We start from the raw sequence: 20,208 nt of genomic DNA on the forward strand, positions 1-20,208 counted from the left end.
GCCTGAGCATGGTAGCCTTTAACCGTACAGACAGAATAGAACTGGCAGGGCTATCACAGCTAATCAGTAAGTGCAAGGTAACCGACATAAGGGAGTTTAATATGGAGAGAATCGAGCATGCTGTAAAGAACGAAGAAAGCCTAAAAGCGATGAAGAGGAAACTAGGCGTAGGGAAAAACCAGATGTATGCGTTAAGAGACAAAGAGGGCAATGTCGTTAGCAGTATGGTCAAGATAGTTAAAGCAGCCTGAGAGTTTTTCACAAATCTACACAGTAGCAATGCAATCAGGAGTTTAATGAAAGAGGCAGCAGCGCACATCATTGGGACATACCACCGATAACGAAAGAGGAAGAAAGCCTTAGGAGCAATGCAAAAGTGGAAAGCAGCTGGTGAGGATAAGGTAACAGCGGATTTGTTGAAGAACGGCGAGGAGATTGTGTAATAAAATCTAGCCAGCCTGTAACGCAATCCCTTATGACCTCGAGCACTCCTGAAGCTTGTAAGAACGCTAGCATTACCCTAATCCTTAAGAAAGGAGTCGTCAAAGACTTGAAACATTAGAGACCGATCAGCTTACTGTGCGTTGCCAACAAAGTATTTACTAAAGTAATCGTCGAGAGAGTCAGGACGACTTCAGACTTCAATCAACCAAATAATCAGGCAGGCTTTCGCAAAAGATACTCCCGGAACAGCAGTTTACAAATGGTAGCGTGGGACTGGAAGTAGTAGGGGAATACGTCTACTTAGGGCAGGTGTTGACCGTAGATCCGGATCATGACAGTGAAACAACTAGAAGTATAAGAATAGAACGGTGCGCATTTGGTAGGTTGTCTGAGATCATGGATGGCAGTTTACCAATATCCCTCAAGAGAAAAGTATACAACACCTGTATCTTATCGGTACTCACCTATGAGGCAGAAATGGGGAGGCTAACAAAGGGTTCAACCTAAAGTGAGGAGAATGACACGAGCAATGGAAAGGAAAATGATATGTGTGTGGTTAAGAGATGGGAAGAGATCAGCAAAGGATACCACCTCGTAGATTTGCGCTCTTTCAGGACAAGCAGAGTCGTGATTTTGCTGAGCTCTACTAGCGATTATACTCGAGCACAAAGAACGTATTCGGTTGCAAAAGATCGCACCTGCTTTTATTTTTATTTACTTCAGTCTAGAGAGAAATAAACAATAACTTGCAACAAACTTCACATATTCCAAAAACGCAGTAATATGTGACTAGAGAATTGTACATGATCGACTTTTAAGTGGGCTAACAATTAAGGATCTCTACGTAGGCTCTTCACAGGGTATGTATCAGTGTAACTTTAAACTATTCAACTTTGAAGTGCTAGAGCAAAAGTCAGGTGAGCAGTCCTTGCTATTCTTGACTGAATGACACAGCGCAAGGTTCCTTGTTATCGATAAGCATCGCAGAAAATGTTTCTCTACCATATGTCATGGAATATTATATTCACACTGATTTCTTACGTGTCGTTGTCATACGGCTACGAATTTGCTTAGGATATATAGCCTAATATCTGTTGAACAGCTTAGCCATTTCTTGACTATTTGACTAACGCGCGTTTGCCCCGTGTCGTCGTAGTTTGTAATTGCATACATAGAGGGCTGCACATAACCTGCCTTCGTTCGCGTTTTCACCTGCCGCGCTGCATTCAAGCGTGTACGGCATTTAGAATAGGTGGCGTGGTAATGGGGGTGCCTGTTAGGGGCGAGAAAAGTCCTACATGCCCGCAGGCCCCCCCGTCCCCCCGTCAGCCCGACTTGACATTAATGGTAACGAGTGCTACGGTAACCTACAGCCCGCGCTCATGACAACTGTCCCTGGCACGGCTAATTCCTTTCTTGGCGCTTTCATTCGGCATCGATGACATTTTCGAAGCACTGGGGTCGCTGATGCACTCAGTGCTCCCAACAAGAGGCTTGCGAGAGCAAAGGACGTTATTAATTTGCCAACGTCAAACCTTTGTGCTTTTTTTTCTTTTTGAAGCCTCAAGGCGATTCGAAATATCAAACAAGGCACGGCTTTCTTCCCGTCATCGTCGTCCGGAAATTGGTTTATTGGGGTTTAACGTCCCAAAGCGACTCAGGCCATGAGAGATGCCGTTGTGAAGGTCTCCTGAAATTTCTACCACCTGGGTATAGGCACGCAGTTTTAGCTTGTTTTTTTACTTCCGTCATTCGCGCTCTGCTCCGTTTTCTTGCTTGTCGTACTTTCTTGAGAGCGTGTTTTCCGTCACATTTAGAGACCGCAAGGGATACGCGCCTCTGCGCTTTGCATTCTGGCCAAAGATGTGGATTGCCATTTGCGTTCCTTCGGCACTTCGCCTCACGGAGGGGCCAAGCTCTGCTCTTTGACATGGGTCGCGTGAACCTTTCCCGATCTTCCTAAAGACGGTAGCCAGCATTTAATCCCAATGGTCGATTCTGGAACCGATGTGGAGACAATATCGGCAAGTGCCAGGTTACATTGGCCTGACCTTAAGAGAACAGACAAGGAGGGCAATGTTTGAATGCCTTGACCATTTCAATAGAGAGCTGGACACCAACTCAAATGCTGTGGAGAAGGCGACATCAGTTTTCAGCATCATTGAGCCTGTTTCCATGATGTTGGACACCGTCGAAACGATTCGGATGTTGAACTCGGATGTTGCCTTACTGAACTATAAAATGAGTTTTCAGGCGATTAAATCGTTACAAAGATCCTCTGGCTCTGAACACACCTCAAGGCCGCCAGTAAGCACCCTGATGGCACGGAGACATGGATCACACAACAGTTTGTGGAATTCATCGCCAAAGAGAACTTCTTTGAGTCCCTCCAACCTTCGGCTGTTCCTCCCGATCTGTGTCAATTGTATCTATGAAGGGAACTTTTCCAAGTTAAATATGATCAAAAACACCTCCGAGCTCCCGCATGCGCGATGCTAGGGTATCAAACGTGGCGGTGCTGACCATGCAAGAAGAACACGTAAAAAATATAAACTCTGCCACTGTAATTAATGACTTTTTCACAAGCGAAGTGTCGGAAAAAGAACTTCTGTAAGAAATAAGCCTTCAGCTGATATTATGTTTCAGAGTAAAACGCTCATTGTCACACCATGGTTCAAATGTCGTCGGTATGCACACAGTGTTCCGTTTATTCCCTTTCGCGATCTTGAATCAAAACACGGTCTTCTGGCAAACTATGACTTTATTATTTTGCTATTGCAGTGTGAAATAACAGTGAAGATGCTTTTGGACTGAAAATGAAACCTGTTATGTACGTCTTGGACATTATCTGCCCAATTTTAACTTATATTTATAACTTGTCTTTGACTACCGGCATTTTCCCTTCGGACATGAAAATAGGAAAAGTAGTTGTTCTTTATAAAGGTGGTTCGAAAAACGATCTTGGTAATTATAGACCAGTGTCTATATTGCCTATTTTTTCTAAGGGCTTGGAAAAAACAATACATTTACGACTTTCCAATTTTCTTGAAAAATACAACGTGATAACTCCAAGACAGTTTGGATTTAGACCTAAGTCCTCTACTGAAATGGCTCTCCTGAAGCAAAAAGAAATAATCTTAAATAACATTGAATGTAAACAAATAACCCTTGGAATATACATAGACTTCTCCAAAGCCTTCGATAGGATTCATCACGAAACTCTTCTTCTTAAACTTTCTGCATACGGTGTCCGGAACAAGGCACTATCTCTTATCACCAGCTATTTAACTGACCGATATCAGTACGTTTCTATAGATAATCATCGCTCTACTTATAATAAAATAAAGCATGGTGTACCTCAAGGAAGTATCCTTGGTCCCTTATTATTTAATGTATATATTAATGACTTAGTACAGATTGACTCCGAAACAGAATACGTAATTTACGCTGACGACACTACTTTATTTCTGTCTGGCACCAACGCGAATGATATAGTAGAAAAGGCTAACAGCGTGTTGGGCAAACTTAACTCATGGTCTGAAAAAAATTCCCTACTAATAAACACACGGAAAACAAAGGCGATATTTTTTAGAGCTAAAAATGTCAAATGGGCTGTACATACAGATTTAGTATTGGGTGGTAATATGATAGAAATAACTAATGTTGTAAAAACACTTGGCGTTCACTTCAATGAATTTATGCTATGGGACTACCACATCGAGCAAATGGAGAGTAAGCTAGCTCGCGTTGTCGGCATACTCAGAAGGTTAAAGTGCATGATACCTACTAGGACAAAACTTGTTATTTACCATGCCCTCTTTGACTCTCATGTTAAATATTGCCACTTGGTCTGGGGTACAACGACGCAAACTAATATTCAGAAGGTTTTGACATTACAAAAAAAATGCAGTCAGAGCAATTGCGGGTGCCACATACTTAGCACATACGAGTGCTCTATTTGCAAAATACCACATTATGGATGCAAGGGTTATTCATCAGTACCGTGTAATTCAGCAGTACAAATCTCAGGTACATAGTGACACCACATTTTTTGCTGACCTTGCGAATCTACGGGAAAATACCGCTGTTCACAACACAAGACACTACGAATATTGGTATGTACCTTGTCCACGCACAAATTACGGTTTTCAAACTCTCAGGTATGTGTTGCCATCTTTCCTTAATAGTAACGCTTTCACTAATCAATCCATTCTTTCCGTTTCATATAACGCTGTCAGAAATATGTTCTTACAAAAGAATGAATCATATCCAACTGTAAAATAAACAAAGTGTCCATGTGCTGTGATTAAACTATCATTTGCGTGTGTGTAACAGTACCGAGACTATTCTGGTGATCTGTTATGAAGATATTGTACATATTTGTTATTTCATGCATTCTCTTGTTATTGTTTTACTGCTGTCTGTCATCGCCGTGCCAAGCCGCTACGGGAGATGGGAGCTTTGTCAAGCCGCGTGCGCGGCTTTTTTTCCTTTCTCCTCAGCCATTGTACATGACTGAAATAAATGCACTGAACTGCACTGAACCTTATACATCTCGTTTCAAATTCACGGAATTTTGTAAAGAAAGGCGAATTGTGTAAAGCCATTACCAGATCTTCTATCAGGTTATTGTGGCTTTGTGACCCCTAGAAACTATATGCATCATTCAAAGTTAGGATTTTTAAATTAACTTCTTAAATAATAACTGCAGAGCGTACATTGCAATGCCGGAATTGAAGCCAGGAAATCATATCTACTAAGGCAACAAAAATTTTTCTCTAAAATTATTGTGATGGGTGCCAGAGCATGTGGTAATTTTTAGCTGCGAGCGGCCCAGGACTGAAATGAATATTAAATAGCACGCCAGTGACGGCGATCTCTCTACCCCCCGCTTTGCGAGTGCGACCAACGGTAGCGCAAGCTATCCTTAGCACTGGTTTCATTGCGGCCTTCATTTTTTATTTAATATTTGATGGTGACGCCAGGAATTGACGAGAAGCGGGCTCTGTTTCGTTCTCACCCTTTAATATTGGGTTCGTTTCAGGGCTGCGTACAGAGCCAAGTAATGGATGCCGTAGCACCTACGTCGATTCTGCGTCTCTCATAGCCTTAGTCGCTTTGGGACGTTAAACCCCATAAACCAAACCTAAAGTTGTTGTTGGGTTACAACGCATGAATGTCACGATAAATTTTTTGAAAATATAATATGGCTTTTAAGATAGATAAACAAAACTTATTAAAACATTTTTGTCAATTGTCAACCATGTTTGCACGATACAGCGTTTGTAGTGGCTTACACGGTACTTTCCTGTGAAAATTTGGTACAGGAAAAAAGAAAAAAAGCCGTATACCTGCTGCATTCGCGATCTCTGGGAACGAAAGAAGGGAGGAAAGGTGGTCATGCGCGCAGCCGATACGGCTGTGCTGGTTCTCAAACATCGGAGTGGATTCCTTATTGTTTCGGAAGAGCAAAACATATATAAAATACTAATACGACACTGGTAGGCTCAGAGTTTCTGAGTACTGCCCATCCTAGGGGAAACCTTATATGGCTGCTTCATATATAATGCCGTATCAGCACACAGAAAGACAATTATACGTAACTAATACCAGGTGCTTCAGGGAAGCCCGCCACTAACTTTTAAAAATAGCTTTTTGAGGTATGAAGGCGCTTTCTGGGAATGAATAATACCACTGTCAGCGGACATCAGAAAACAGGTGATTAATGTCAACTAGTTAAACTAGATGGTTAACTAATTTCGGATTATTACCTTTTTAGCCATCGCAGTCAGGCAACAGGTTGCAATCAGAGAAGCGTAGTTGGTCGTTAGTGACAGCCATATCAGGTCCTAAAATTCCGGAAACGCAGTTACCCTCGTCGCTGTGGCCCAACAAATTTTGGCTACATCGCGCCAAAATACACGCCCTTTCGAAAAAGCATGCAGTCAAGGCAACCGCTCCAGCGAACGTAACCAGTCGAAATAGCCAAATTTCGTCAAACCACAGCGTTGAGAGTAGTCGCGCTTTTGAAATTCTAAAAAAATAATACGGCTAATACTGAAGACCGGCTACAAACCTCTAATTGCAACCAGGTGTCTAGCTGTAATAGGTATTTATTACAAATAAGTTAAGCGACTAACTAGTTCAGACTATTCACTTGTTCTCAGGTATGCACCAACGAAGGTATTATTGTGCCGCAGAAGCCACCTTCATTCCTCAAAATGCCTGTTTTTAAAAATTAGTGGCGGTCTTTCCTGAAATACCTGGTATTATCTATTCTATCAATACGAATTGAGGAAGATAGTTGTTCCTCAGTTATATTATTATTTTCGTTTGGTGTAAAAAACGAAGTTTGCAGTCATTATGTCCACATCTTGGCTAATGCTGGTGGCTTCGACTGCAGGGTGCACGTCCAGTTGACCACTATCTAGAGCCGTAGAAGCCTTTGAAGACACGCTGGGGAAGTGATCCGACCTTGACTGGAATAATGGTTATTTATGAAGAGTTGTGCAAAATGGATTAATAGGAAATTCTTAATAGCCCTTCGGCGTACCCTGTGTGAACGGTGTTGTCGTGCTGTGAACCGCTTCTTGGCACTATGGGTTTTAAGCGCTTTGATGAAAATAGTGCACTATCGCGACATTTGTTAGTGGAGGAGGGAGACAAGAGTACATATCTTTTCGGCCTTCCTGTGGTCCAGCTTGGCCTATTTTGCAGTGGATTGAAATGTGGTCTTGTCCCCAGGAACTAACTGAAGGAACTAGCACCACGCACGGAGCACGCGGAACATGCACGATTACCATAAGGATGACGACATGAGACGTCACATGCAGCTAATGAAACCAGAAAGTACAATGCTAAGTGTACTCTGAGTACGAGAAGAGCAAAAAGGGAGTAACAGGTCCTCTAGCGCACTCTCTTTGAGGAGCAGGGTATGCGGTCCAAGCCGTGGGGTAGATTAGCACCACTAAAACAAGAACATTTACGGTTGGCAACGGAAGAAAATTACCTCTTCAAAACACGTGAAGTTCTGGCAGTTACGAATATTTTCACCGAGGTTTAAATCTCCTGTATTTGCTAACGTGACGACATATTGCGCTGCGTTTGTAAGCATCCTCATTTTGCTATGCTCTGTAGTTGGAATATATACCTCCGCTGCCAAAAGTTAGCATTCCGTATCTTTTGTGACAAATCTACTTCGCAACTTGGGCAGCATACTGCCCTTAAAAAGAGTGTTCTAATAGACAGTTTACTCCCCTTTTACTCCCATATTGGCCTTTTCGTGTTTAGAGTGTGGTATGTACGAAATCAGAATGCTTTACGCACGTTGTTATGCACCTTGCGTTATAATTTTGCAGTTTAGACAGACAGCAAAGTCCTGCACAGACGATGCTGCCTTGGGCTTCCGCAAGCATACACTTGAGTTAATTGTATTTTGGATTTGCAAATCTTGCCTCCAAAACAAAAGTTTACGCAATTATTTTGCGAGTAGACAGCACAGACATATATTTATATTTAGCTTGGCGGTTGCTTCTCTGCTTTTTCCGGTGAGTCGGCTTCCTTAGTACAGAGATTACGATCGTAAACCCACTTCTTTTCGATACCAGCACAGCGTTCGTAGAAAAAAGTGCAGACATAGGGTATTTTTCCTGTGTCAAATAAATATTGGCTGTGCACCCACACTTGGTACCCTGAAGAAGACAATGGTGAAGTTATCAGTCTTCGACACAGTAGTAAGTCCTGTTCGGACGCTTCTACTTCTGTGTTTATCAGGAATAACGGTTTCTTGTTGCTTGCTCTAAAGCACAAGATTTATTTTACTTCAAGCACAAAAAAAAATCGTAAGTAAGCCGGGGCGCAGAAATGCGGCACTTTAGACCCTGCCCTGCTATTACATTGCGAGAGCACCTTCACTCAAAACTGACGCGCAGTCGGTAGTAACTAAACTGGTCTCTCGTGTTGCAGCGGATCTTGTGGAAAGCACTCGCCACCACCTACTGGGCTCTTACTCTCTGTCGACGTCTATAAGTGCTCACGCTGTGGCGTGAAGGCATTGCTCCTCATATGTAGAGACGAGATCGAAACAAACGCGCCCATGCCACTCTTGTATAGGCGGCCTGAGGGCAGTGGTGAATATCGATTATCGGGAAATTGAAGGCACGAGTAGCACCATCCGATCAGCTTCGATTTCTCTCTTCTTCATATTGTGTCATCGTCCGCCTGCTGCTTTTTTTCATTAGTGCAGCTTATACCTTTTTTTTTTTGCGGATTTTGTGTCGATGTTCCTCATGTAGACAAGTCATATGGACAACGATGACAAAGGTGCCGCAATGCAGGACTCCGGCCCTCGCTTCTGCTGTTTTCTCGGCAGGAACCCTCGTTCTTTAGGAGTGATTTTCTTTACGGTGTGATACTATGCTCCTTTCAGATGTTGCGCGAAACACTACACGCTCGTATAAAGCCCAATAGCGCAATCTATAGGTACATCGCAAAGCACACAGCAGGCAGGATAGGCGCGGTACCCGTGTTCTGTGCGTTGTGCGGCGTGCCATTGGTAAACGCTCCTGGAGATTTTGTTCGTAACATGCAACAACTATCCAAACAATATGTATTATTAAACTAAAGACTAAAATAGCCAAGCGGTAGCTTCATAAAGCAATTTTTTGTCTTGAGTCCACAAGTAAAACCGGCAAACCGTTATTCCACTCGAAAAAAAAATTGCAAGGCTATTTACTGGCTCCGCAAAGCCACCAGTAAATAGGTCCCTTAATGTGAGAAACACTTACCAAGAAGGTCCGATCTCATCACTAAGCATTTATTTTTGTTCGCGTAAATCACTTCATTAGTAGTAAAGATCTTCTCGAAGTTCTGATCGGATGCTGAAAGAAAATGAGACTACTCAAATTCGGCTTCATTTAGAATTGCGGCTACTCCTTACAGTTCTCGAGAGTGAGAACTCTGTAAAACAAAGAATGGAAAATGAGGAAAAGCGAAGAAAAAAAAAAACCAAATGGCCGTTTATCCCTAAGAGCAATAAAGGAAGTTTCAGAATTATGCTCAAAACTTCTGGATTTCGGTGAATGAGACAGAAAAACTTTCATTGCTTATCGAACTAACCGCATACATTGCTTTGGAGCTCCAGATCAGTAGAAAAATATAAGGCTTTCTTGTAATGAAGGTCACAATGCACATTGCGCCGCTCTTGATTCGCATATATACTACATACACACAATTTATTGTTAGAACTGTGGCCTGTGAGCATGCTGTGGCAAAGGAGGAATTGTGGGCCCTATCGTACTCTTGTGGCTTGCCTTACTGCCGTACAAGAAATGCTTTTTCAAGCACCTTGGAATTTCTTCGTCCCTTCCCCTCCAACCCCCCCCCCCCCCAAAAAAAAAAAAAAAGAGATCTCCGACGGGACCTGTTTGCAAGCGCGCCTAATAAAAATAACTGCCAGTTTTTAGGGTTGTACAAATTTCTAGGCATACATTACCTCACAGACTCATTATATTACAATACCTAAACCTAATTAGCCCTTTTCCCCCATCCTCTCGTTTTCTCTAAGAGGCCATGAAGAGCATTTCGCAAAATTGGTGAACTATTTCCAGTAAGAAAACATACGCCTTCTAAAATCACTTGTCCGAAGAACTTTTTCTCAGCGATCATTATGGTCCACGTTAATTATAGGTCGAAGACTGCCCCTCAGCATTTCAAAGGCTTTTGCTCTCTTACATTAACACTTACCGATCTGAAAGCTACGCGTCGTTGGCGGCAGTGAGAGGTGCTTGTGATGGTCCGCCCAATGGCGGAGCATCAAAATGGGAATGATGGAGTTACTGCAGGCCTTGGCGCTCGGCTAACCAGCCTTCGTCAGCCTGTATTCTGTACCTCTCCTCATCGACTGCTTGCGCCCTACCATTAGAATTGCACGTGTCGTTTGAAAGGATCTAGCAGGCAGCAATAGAGCTGGGGTTTAAACAAGGTGCAGAAAATCGAAACCCATTTCTGAAGCAAGACTACAGCTTGTCGCTTTAAGAAGACAAGCTGTATTTTGATCATTGCCTTAATCGGCACTTGAGATAACCATTGGGAGCTAGAGTTGAATTACCGTTTTAATTAAGCCTTCAACTAGTAAACCATACAGGGACTTCACAGAGTAAAATAGCCTAGACATTTTCGGCACCCGTCTAGAATTTAAGGGCGAGATTTAAAGACTGGTTGATATCAAGAAAAGCAGGGAAAAGCCTGTTGCCGAACCAGGGCCGAAGGGTTCTGTGCGATGCTGGCACTTCAACGTGGTAATAAAGTGACGTTATCAAAATATGATGCAATGAGAAGTTGTGGTAAAAAAAAGTAAGGGAGAAAAAGCAGAGGAAACTGCAGAATAGAAGAATAATCACGGCAGCTCCGTGTGCGGCAATTAGCCTGAAGACCCACGAGGAGCGAACAATGCGGCGCCTGCAGACAGGAACTTTTCTCTGTCCTGCCGTAGCAAAACACTTCGATCTGCACACAGATGGGCGCTGCCCGCACTGTGGAGAGATCTGCGATATCTTTCACATGGTGTGGGCATATACTCAGAATCCTCACCTTCCCCCTTCCCCCACCCCCACCCGAGAGGCATGGGAGACTGCCCTCCCCAACTGCTCCACACTGGAGCCTCAAAGGGCTCTAGTAAAGCGGGCGCGAGACGGGGCCTCGTCGTGCGGTGTCCCGGACTAAGGATACCGACCATGTAGCGGGGTCTTATGATCCCCAAACTCTCTGAGTATTAAAGTTTTTCACCACCACCACGTGCTCATTTACTGCAGGCACTCTGTCGATAGAAAAGAGCAAGTGACAGAACAACTTTTCGCGCGCCGTGGCAAACGCCGTATAAAGCAGCGTCTCTCATTTACCGCAGTTCCGGCAGTATTCTTGTAATGCGACAACGATGAAGTCTTGCGCGTCTGTAGATACACTGCCGACGCGGAATGACGCCAGCAGCGCACGGTGCTGGCAAGTTAACGACCGCACAAGACCATTCGCTCTACACATGCCGTGAGCGCGGGTCCACGGTGGGCGGGTCGGCAGGCACGTCGGGCTCGGAGCTCAAACAGCTGATACTAGCCATACAATGCGGTCTCCGCTCGTGAGTCGCGACAAGTTTAGGCCCCTTAGCACAAACTTTACATACGTAGTAGCGATGACGCACCACCTGTTGTCAGAACATTGCAAAACGCGACGAGCGAGACACACATGACGGTGCTCGCTTCTGGTGTCAGCATCTTTCTGAGAGGAGCCAAGGGAGTATCGGCATATACGAGCATGTTGAATTACGACGGTAATGGCAGCTGCTATCAGCTGAACAGGGTTGTAAGACGCAGAACTTCATCGGGGGACATGGTGAGGCGTTTGCTTAGTTCTGCAAATTGCACGATGCGAGTCAGCCACTGAATAGCGCACTGGGCGTTTAGGGCTATTACTTCAATGCTCTCCCTATATGTCATTGCGCACACAGGCCTTTATTGCGCAGGGTATTGCCGCTATTTTCCGCGAGGGTTAAGGGACGTTATGGTGTTAGCTGTCTGAGTTTCATTTTCGGTTTCGCGTAGTCGTCGGTGCCGTCCCGTTTGCATCGCTGCTTTCACTATACCTTCGTCGTAGTCTGTGCGATGCGCGGTCGCAGCAGGAGGCCACCAAACGCCTCGCAGGAAAATACCAAAACAACAACAGAAAACATCCTTATGTTCGTCAAGTCTACCATCGTGGGTTTAGATCGCACTCTACCAATCGTCTTTTCTTTGCGAATACAACGTCGACGTCATGAAATATAAGGAATTAATCTTTGGTGTCACCAAAGCGATACTTAACTCTCGAAGCCAATCCAACGCAGTCGAAAACATCACCAAACACTTTCCGCTATTTGGTGTTCAGCAGGCAGTGCAGTGTAAAAGCAATTTCGCCGATATGCATGCAATTTACTGACCGCAAGAGAGATATATAACCAAGATGCAAGTGACGGAAATGGCCAACATCGTCTAAAGGCACGGGCCAATGTCAATAGTGGGCAAGTTCATCATTTACCGGGTGACCAACCTCTACCAAAGCAGCCACAACCGAACTGGTTCTGTATTGCGTCATAATTTCTTCCATCATTTCGCCAGCCACCTGTTGCCTATCACTTGCCATACCAGTGTCGTAAGTGGCAGTCATTTTTTTTTTTTTTTTTTGCGAAGCGGCGTCGATTGTGAATTGGTTTTGCTGCCTCAGGCTACGAGGAAGTAAACCGTCGATGCGTGCGCGGTGCATGTGGTTGCCATAATGAAGTCTTCTTTCCCGCACCTCGGCTTGCTGTCGGTACTGCGCGCTGACACGTCTTTGGCAGACGCAGGCGTCAATACATAATGGCTCTCCGGTGCTGGTGTTTCAGTCCGTCCCAATCCGGTTTCCGCTCAACGTTGTGCAGAACTTCGTAGAGAATGCCTTTCAGCGCCAGCATGTTACATACGAAAGCACGTCGTGGTTTCCTTAGAACAGCCCCATTTGCATGCAGTGGGACTGCATAATGTGGCGACGATGCAAGCGGAGTGTTTCAGACTTCCTCGAGCACATTTCGGAAGGTGACACAAATGAAAACATCGAAGCTGACGTAACGAAAGGGGTTTCCTCTCGGGAAGACTCGGTCGGAAATGTGTCTGACGTTCATAAGAAGTGCAATGTGGCACTCTTTCGAAGCCTAAAGCCTAAGCTACTAACGAATAGTTCGAGGGTGTGCAACCATGCGCCAACAGTGTCAACAGATTTTATAGGAAAATCTCCAGGAAAGTGTTTTCTCACAAGTAGGCAGTCAGACATCCCGAAAATCGCGGATTTGAAAAGCAGTCATGATAAGACAATAACTTGCGGCACACTCACGTTCATCATTGCTGCTACTTGGAGAGAATGTTACCATTGGCATCAGACTCGTGGTGTTCCTTGGTTAAAGTGCCACAAACATAACGCCACGTAAGTCAGAACTATCGACATCGTTTTTTTTTTTTTGCGCTGTAGCAATTCATTGTGTAGGAGCTTTTCTTCTTGTGTAAGCTGCGTCTGCGTAGTATGCCACAACCGGAAAGTCGCGCGTACACTTGGTGGCCAGCATTCAGTTTGGCATGGCGCGAGCATGTCAACCTAACAGGGCTTCAGGGCTTCTTGTAATTCTTTTGGCCGCCGTATATAGAGGGGATCTAATTGCATATGTGTGGGTCATTATTTGTTTTCGTTGTTTCGATACGCAGAAAGACTCCAGTATTGCCTTGGTGTGCAATGTAGGCTCCACAATGAGAACTCCACGGCGACTTCATCACCTCATTTGAATAAAGCTCGAATTCAGTTTGACCATCCGTCCTCGGAAACGGCTCCATTTATTTTTCGAACAATAGATGTTGACTACTTGAGTGAAATGCATATAAAACATTGATCCAGGGTTGGCCTCAAAAATGTTGAAACGGATATGCGTTCTGTGCAGCAGGTTAGAGCTTCGATCCCTGAAAATCGCTGATTGAGAGTAACAGGACCACAGAATGACTTTGATATTTGATGGCTTATCATATCTAGAGAAATGATTTAGGTTTAAGCAGCGCAGCGGCTAAATTCATCCTTGTTCAGTTTTACGCCACCGTTATTCAAATGCCCGTTCCTGTCTCATGCAGGATTTTCTGGTGAGGCATAGCACCACCTTGACCTTCGTTCCCGTCATAGTCCAGATATGCCTCTGCGCGACCTCTGGCTATTCCTCATGCTAAAGCCTAGTTTGAAAGCCAGGGTTTCCCCGTACATCAAAGAGATGCTGGTCCCTGTTAAAAATCGCTATGCTTGGGCGACTTAAGATTACTCTTTGCAAGTGGGTGGAAAGCTAGGCTAAATGTTGAGGTTTAGAGAGGAGAACATTGAACTTGAGTGCAGCGTCACTGTTTTGGGCTTCTACCTTGCTGTAAAATATAAAGTAGGAACTACTTTGGTTCCACAACTTCACAAATAAGAAAGCCAGTTGTTCTTCATAAAAGTAATACTAGCCGTTCTTAAAAGAAAAAGAAATTGTTCATTATCATGTGTATATTAATATTCATGTAGCATGCAATGCTATTATTCTCCCAGCGTCCAGAATTTAGTAGGACAGTGAAGCAAGAGAAAAATGAGACAGAGGGAGTGTAATCTTCGATGGAATTCTAACTGAAGTTTCATGGCAATAGACAATAAGTCAATAACACTTAAGACAACTTACTTTCTTTGCTGTAGGAAGCTTGAAGAGCATTATCATAGACGTAAAAGCAACTAGTTTTTTTCAATAACACGTGGCTGATGCCGCTAAAACTGCAATAAAAATGACAATTTAATCGGCATGGGTATGATGCGGGAGTGAATAGTCAATGAACATTGAATTAAGTACGCAGATAATTGTGAGAGATAAAGAAAGTTTCACGCATTATTTGATTTTTGAAGCCACACAAGACGGTTAGTCGTAGTTGAAAGCGTGAGGACGCTGCTACGCAGGCGTTCGCAAAAGCGAATTCTCGAGGCTACAGTTGCGGTGCCATGTGGAGGCAAGCTACCGGACCATGTCTTCGCTGCTCCCCCTGAGATAAATTTTCCAATAAGACTCAAGATGCATGACAAAAGAGCTGTGGGCAATTAAACGAACTACTCTCCATGACGAAACTATACTGCTTGAAAAACACGGACTAATACGAAAGAAACACGCAGTAGACAATAGAGAGTAAGCGTTGCGCTAAACTTGTTTGTACGTGTCTTTCAATTGCTGCAAGTTTCGTTATGACGAACCAGCTCGTCCGAACAGCAGCCCTGCTCTTCATGTAACTTTAGTGTAGCTTCTTTTAATTTTTCGACAAAAAGCAGTGAATATAGGCGTGGTGAAAAAGTGTTGCCTGTACTCCTATATCATTTTTAATGTTGGAATAATACCAGGAATCTTTGCCGTTTCCAATGGTTAAGAAGCTTCATCAATAGTTATTCGTCTGTATTCGTACGCAATCATAAATTATGCTCTGCTTAAGCACATTTTGCTTATTGGCTGATCAGGCAGCAGGTAGAAAAGTACCTCTATAGGCATACATTTCTTGTCTAAACAGTCATGCTAACATAGAGAAAAAAATGTCGTGAACACAAAATAGGACATACGAAAGAACTCAAGCTATACACAAGGCAGTACATTTGCACACCAATTTGTTAAGTCAATCATCATCCCACGCTTGCTATTTGCAATACATAGGTGATCGGGAATTTCATTAAATACAGCCGCTACATAATAACTGCACATCTTTTTACCGTAATTTGTATAAACCCGTGGCTTAATAAAACGTTCCGTTTTTCTCAAGGTGACATTTTTCTTTACGGGAGTCTTATATTCATTTCAATAATAATACCGTGTTAGCACAACACATTGAAACAGTTCACGAATCTGAAGGATGTCTAACTCATCGTATTTCCCTTTCATGTCAACCGAGTGTAGTTTGGTGCCGTAAGCTATAGTGTTCACTATTCTTTTGACGATAACATTTAATGCTTTTTTCTTGTATTCGGAGCAGTTAACAGTAATGCCGTACTTTAAAACAGGTCCTACTAATGCTGTATAGATCAGTCATCTAAGATGAAGAGGATATTTGCCACGAAAGTGATACATAATAACCGCCCTTATCTTTCTAGAGAGGTAGACGATGTGGTCGCTCTATGTAAGGTGTTGGTCAAACTGGATGCCCAGATAGAGAACTGTTCGCTCTATTTGCATATCTTTACAATTACTCTCGTAACAATGGGATGTATGAAGATACAGTGGTTGGTTTAAAGTAACAATTTTATGAGGGTTTTTAAAGCGTGTTAGTTTTGTTTCGTTAACGTTTAAAAAATGAAATTTTGCGAGAACCAGTCAACAACTCCACTTTTATCTATTTGAAATGATTCTGTGCATTTACGATAATCAGTAGCTTCAAGTGCTAGCGCTGTATCTTCAGTGTATTGGAAAACGTTTGACTTAAGCTTTAATAAACCCTAATCGGATACATGTTAAAAAGCAGTGGGCCAAGTGGACTTCCTTGAGGTACACCGAATTTAACATTTTTTAAATCTCCGTGCGTATTATCAAGCATCACACACGGTAACCTATCTGTAAAATAATTGACAAAACCTTGTTAAATTGACCGCGGAACCCAAGTGAGCTTAATTTTTCGACTAGTAGCGTATGGTCTATCGTGTCAAATGCCTTAGTTAAAGTCCAGAAATAAGGCTAACACAATGTGATTATTTACTAGTTGTATAACAACACCGCTTAATATCTCACCTGGATCGCTTTATCCCAGAAGGGCACATTCCCAAGAGAGAGCTCCCATTCTCTGACCCACATGGCCGTTGTGGAATGTGCCCATCTGGGCAACATTCGTCATTCCAGCTGATGAAAGATAGTTGCCACTACGACGCTAAGCATGGTACGGGCGCTGAACGATTTCTTAGCTGAGAATTTCCAGCAGGAATACTAGAATTGATTTGAGCGCCGAGAGCAACGTGCTCATGCTAAATAGCTATAATAAAAACACAGGGTCAGTGACCAAGTCGATGTTTAATTAAACGTACTGACGTTTCGTTTTAAACGTACTGACCTCCACCTGACCAGACGATGTTTCGTCGAACTCTTGACTACATGCTAAATAGCTGCTCAGAAAAGATCAGTTCGAGAATTATTTTACACGGGAAATTGATTGAACAAAATATGGGATGTTTTCCGAATAGAGCCCGCATAATGACCTTGTTTTGCCAATGAAGCGGTGTTACAAAGCAATTAGGTGCATAAATATTGCAACGGATAATACGATTGGTGACGAGTGAACGAGAAGCGCTGTGCTTTGTGCTCTGTGTCCTGTGCGGGTTCTGTGCTCTCGGCCTGTGCGCTGTGCCCGCGTCGTCCTCTCCTTGGGCCACGACGTAACAGTATCATATTTGAACTTACGTTGTAGATTTGTTTGGAGAGCTTTTGTATTGTAAATTTCTCTCCCACTTGTTTCGATTCTCATGCGAGGACCTGACCGTGCGCAAACATTTATACATATCTTGTAACGTCCCGTCTGAGTGGAATATGAAATGATATTTGGTGTGCTCCTCCTTAATTATCTGAAAAACAAGCACATCTAAAATAAAAAATGCAGTCTTTGTTTTCTTATACATTAAGAAATGGTCACGATTTTACCGGGGTCCTACATCTCATTGAAAAACCTTAAGTTACAGAATTATATTGCACTGCCCATAAACAGAGCGAGGTCTTTTTTTTTGCATTACGGCTTGACAAGTTACGGCAAAATAAAAACATTGTAGCATTAATCACATTTTAAGGACTGTCTTCGAAATTATTTGCTAGCATAGTGTGAAACTGCCGCAAATTGTTTTAATTTTTGGATCGCTCGGATAACAACAATAGTCATTCTCATCATTATTCCCCTAAAAAAAATGTAAGAAAATGATTGCAGAAAAGCTGGAACCTGAAGCCTTAAAAGGCACGACAGGCATACAGAATATAGCATATTCTTGGCTATAGAATGCAGAGTAATCTAAGGAAGACAAGCAGAAAACAAAAGAAAATGTGCACGCTGTGTAAAGGGCGAAAAGACAATGAGGGAAATGCCATGAAAAGCCGCCATTTGTCGGATCACGAACACTACGGTATAAATTGGTAGGTTAACGATTTCAAATGAATCCAGTGTGCTCGGTCCCGACGATAAGCTCAGGCACTCGAAAAAAAAAATAATAGCAGAGAGACTAATAAATGCCGTCACAAGAATTTCGTACATTGCTGAACAACAAGTGCTGCACAAAAGAAGAATTCCAAAAAGAAAACTAAATTCCCGCAAACACACTTCGCAGAGCTTCACATAACTTGATGCTAACGAGGACTGAAAGAGCAACGATTAGCAATATAGCACATGTGAACATGGTTCTTTATGATTCTATTCAGCCAAAAGCTCACCTCCCAAGCGTCTGGGTTGTAGCCTAGCCATTTCGCGAGGAAATGCCCCTTGCAATGCGGTTTCTCGGTAGCGCAACAGCCACTCAAAGACAAAGTTATCAGAAGAGCTGGTATCACATACATAGCTTTCAGTGGAGGTCGAGGCTAGTCCTTCTTGATGATAAGGCTGAAAATTAAAACAAGTCGCAGGCCGTCCGAAGCTTCGGAATTATTGAACCAGCCTTAAGGGACGCTCACTTTACGCGTTTCTCTGGATATCAGTTTCTGTAAACGTGGCATATGGCTACGCGCCGCTTGTCTGCAGATATGTGCTTTCACTGCTTGCGCACGTGCGGTGGCAGCGATATCTTGCTCAATCGGTATGCCATCTGGAATTTATGTAGGCGCAACTTCTGTGGTAAAAAAAAGTAACGCAGCAGCTTGCTGTGAACAATTGAGCAGAAAGCACCCGCGATCGCAAGTACAGCTGTGAAGTGCACTCAACACTTCATATGACGGGATCTTGAAACGGAAGCTCAGATGAGGTCATGTCGAGCAGAAGGATCGAAGATCGCCAAGCAAGGTGATTGCCGTTGAGTCTTTTGCGTGGATCGAATTTTTGCAAAAGGAAAATGTTCACCTAACTGAGGTAGTAATACGCGAAGTGTATGGTTTTATAAGACGGACGGCTTCTGTACCGGCCATGAAAGCTTGGTGGCCAAATTCTGCCAGATACTTGAAACACCCGCTGTGGTGATTAGTGGCTATGTCGTTCAGCTGCTGAGCCATGGGACGCGAGATCGAATCGCGGCCTTGGCGGCACAGTTTTGATAGAGATGAAGTGCAAAAAGGCCCGCGTGCTGTGTGCTGCAATTGCACATTGAAAAACTCAGGTACAGTCTAAATTAATCGGGAGCCCTCTACTTCGAAGTCTCATAGTTCATGTTCAGCTTTGGGGTGTTAAATCCCATCTACCATTCCAGTGTTGTTAAAATTCACTGGTAAGGTTATTGCATTTTTCGAACGCTTTCATAGGGGGGGGGGGGGCCGAATCATGAGTGGTCGGTGCAACTGCATAGTGCCGTCAGTCATGATAGCTAACGCAACTGGTACTGACCTCGGCATTATGAATCGGCCTGTATATGCGGCCTAGCCCCGGCAGCTGGGGAGACACGATCGCCATGTACTTGCAAAAAAACGAACTGACATCGTAAACATGTCACGGCTCGAACCGCATTCTGTGCCTTGTCTCAGCACACAAATAAAAAAATAAAAAACGACTGCGAGAAGAAGAATCAAAGAGCACCAGCAAATTTTTGTGTTTTGTTTGTATTCGTATTGAGCACCGCAGTTCTAGAGACTTAGGAGAGTGAGGCTAATAGGTTAAGGTTCCTTAGTTTCTGGTAGCCAGCCAGAACACCCTTCTGGTTGGCATCCCTTGCCTTCCCCCTTCCTGTTTATCTCTATCTCCCTCTCTAATTCTGAAAAACTTGTTTGGCAAGGCAGTGAGTGCTTTGTCAGCACTGCGTGCACATGAATTGGTTAATGCCAGCATAGGTTGCTGCTCAGCATAGGTTGCTGCTTGGAGCAGAGCAGCTTTTTGCGTGTGCGGCATTTCTTGCCCCGCCTACCGCCGCAAGTTGATCATCCATGGGCAGACATACACTCTGAGGGCCCCCGTATTCATTGTTACTAGATTCATTGCCACAATCCCATTGCGCGAGTGAATAGCCTAACTTTTTGTGGACTGGGTTGATATGCGTGCTTGCGGTTTGTGTTTTGTAGGGTAAGTG

General features: G+C 43.5%; 1 protein-coding gene across 1 annotated transcript; it reads right to left on the reverse strand.

The window, feature by feature from the left end:
- Positions 1-7,959: 7,959 nt before the first annotated feature.
- Positions 7,960-19,598, reverse strand: LOC149342686 (uncharacterized). The gene is made up of 5 exons (XM_089546832.1): positions 19,533-19,598; positions 18,437-18,484; positions 17,514-17,586; positions 9,231-9,323; positions 7,960-8,135 (listed from the first exon to the last, which is right to left on the reverse strand). Exons 1-5 carry the CDS (start codon positions 19,596-19,598, stop codon positions 7,960-7,962), a joined length of 456 nt encoding a protein of 151 aa, XP_089402958.1.
- Positions 19,599-20,208: the final 610 nt, after the last annotated feature.

The sequence above is a fragment of the Amblyomma mixtum genome, chromosome 5 (assembly GCF_055824585.1).
Source record: "Amblyomma mixtum isolate Tamu chromosome 5, ASM5582458v1, whole genome shotgun sequence".
In the NCBI taxonomy this organism is placed as follows: Eukaryota; Metazoa; Arthropoda; class Arachnida; order Ixodida; family Ixodidae; genus Amblyomma; species Amblyomma mixtum.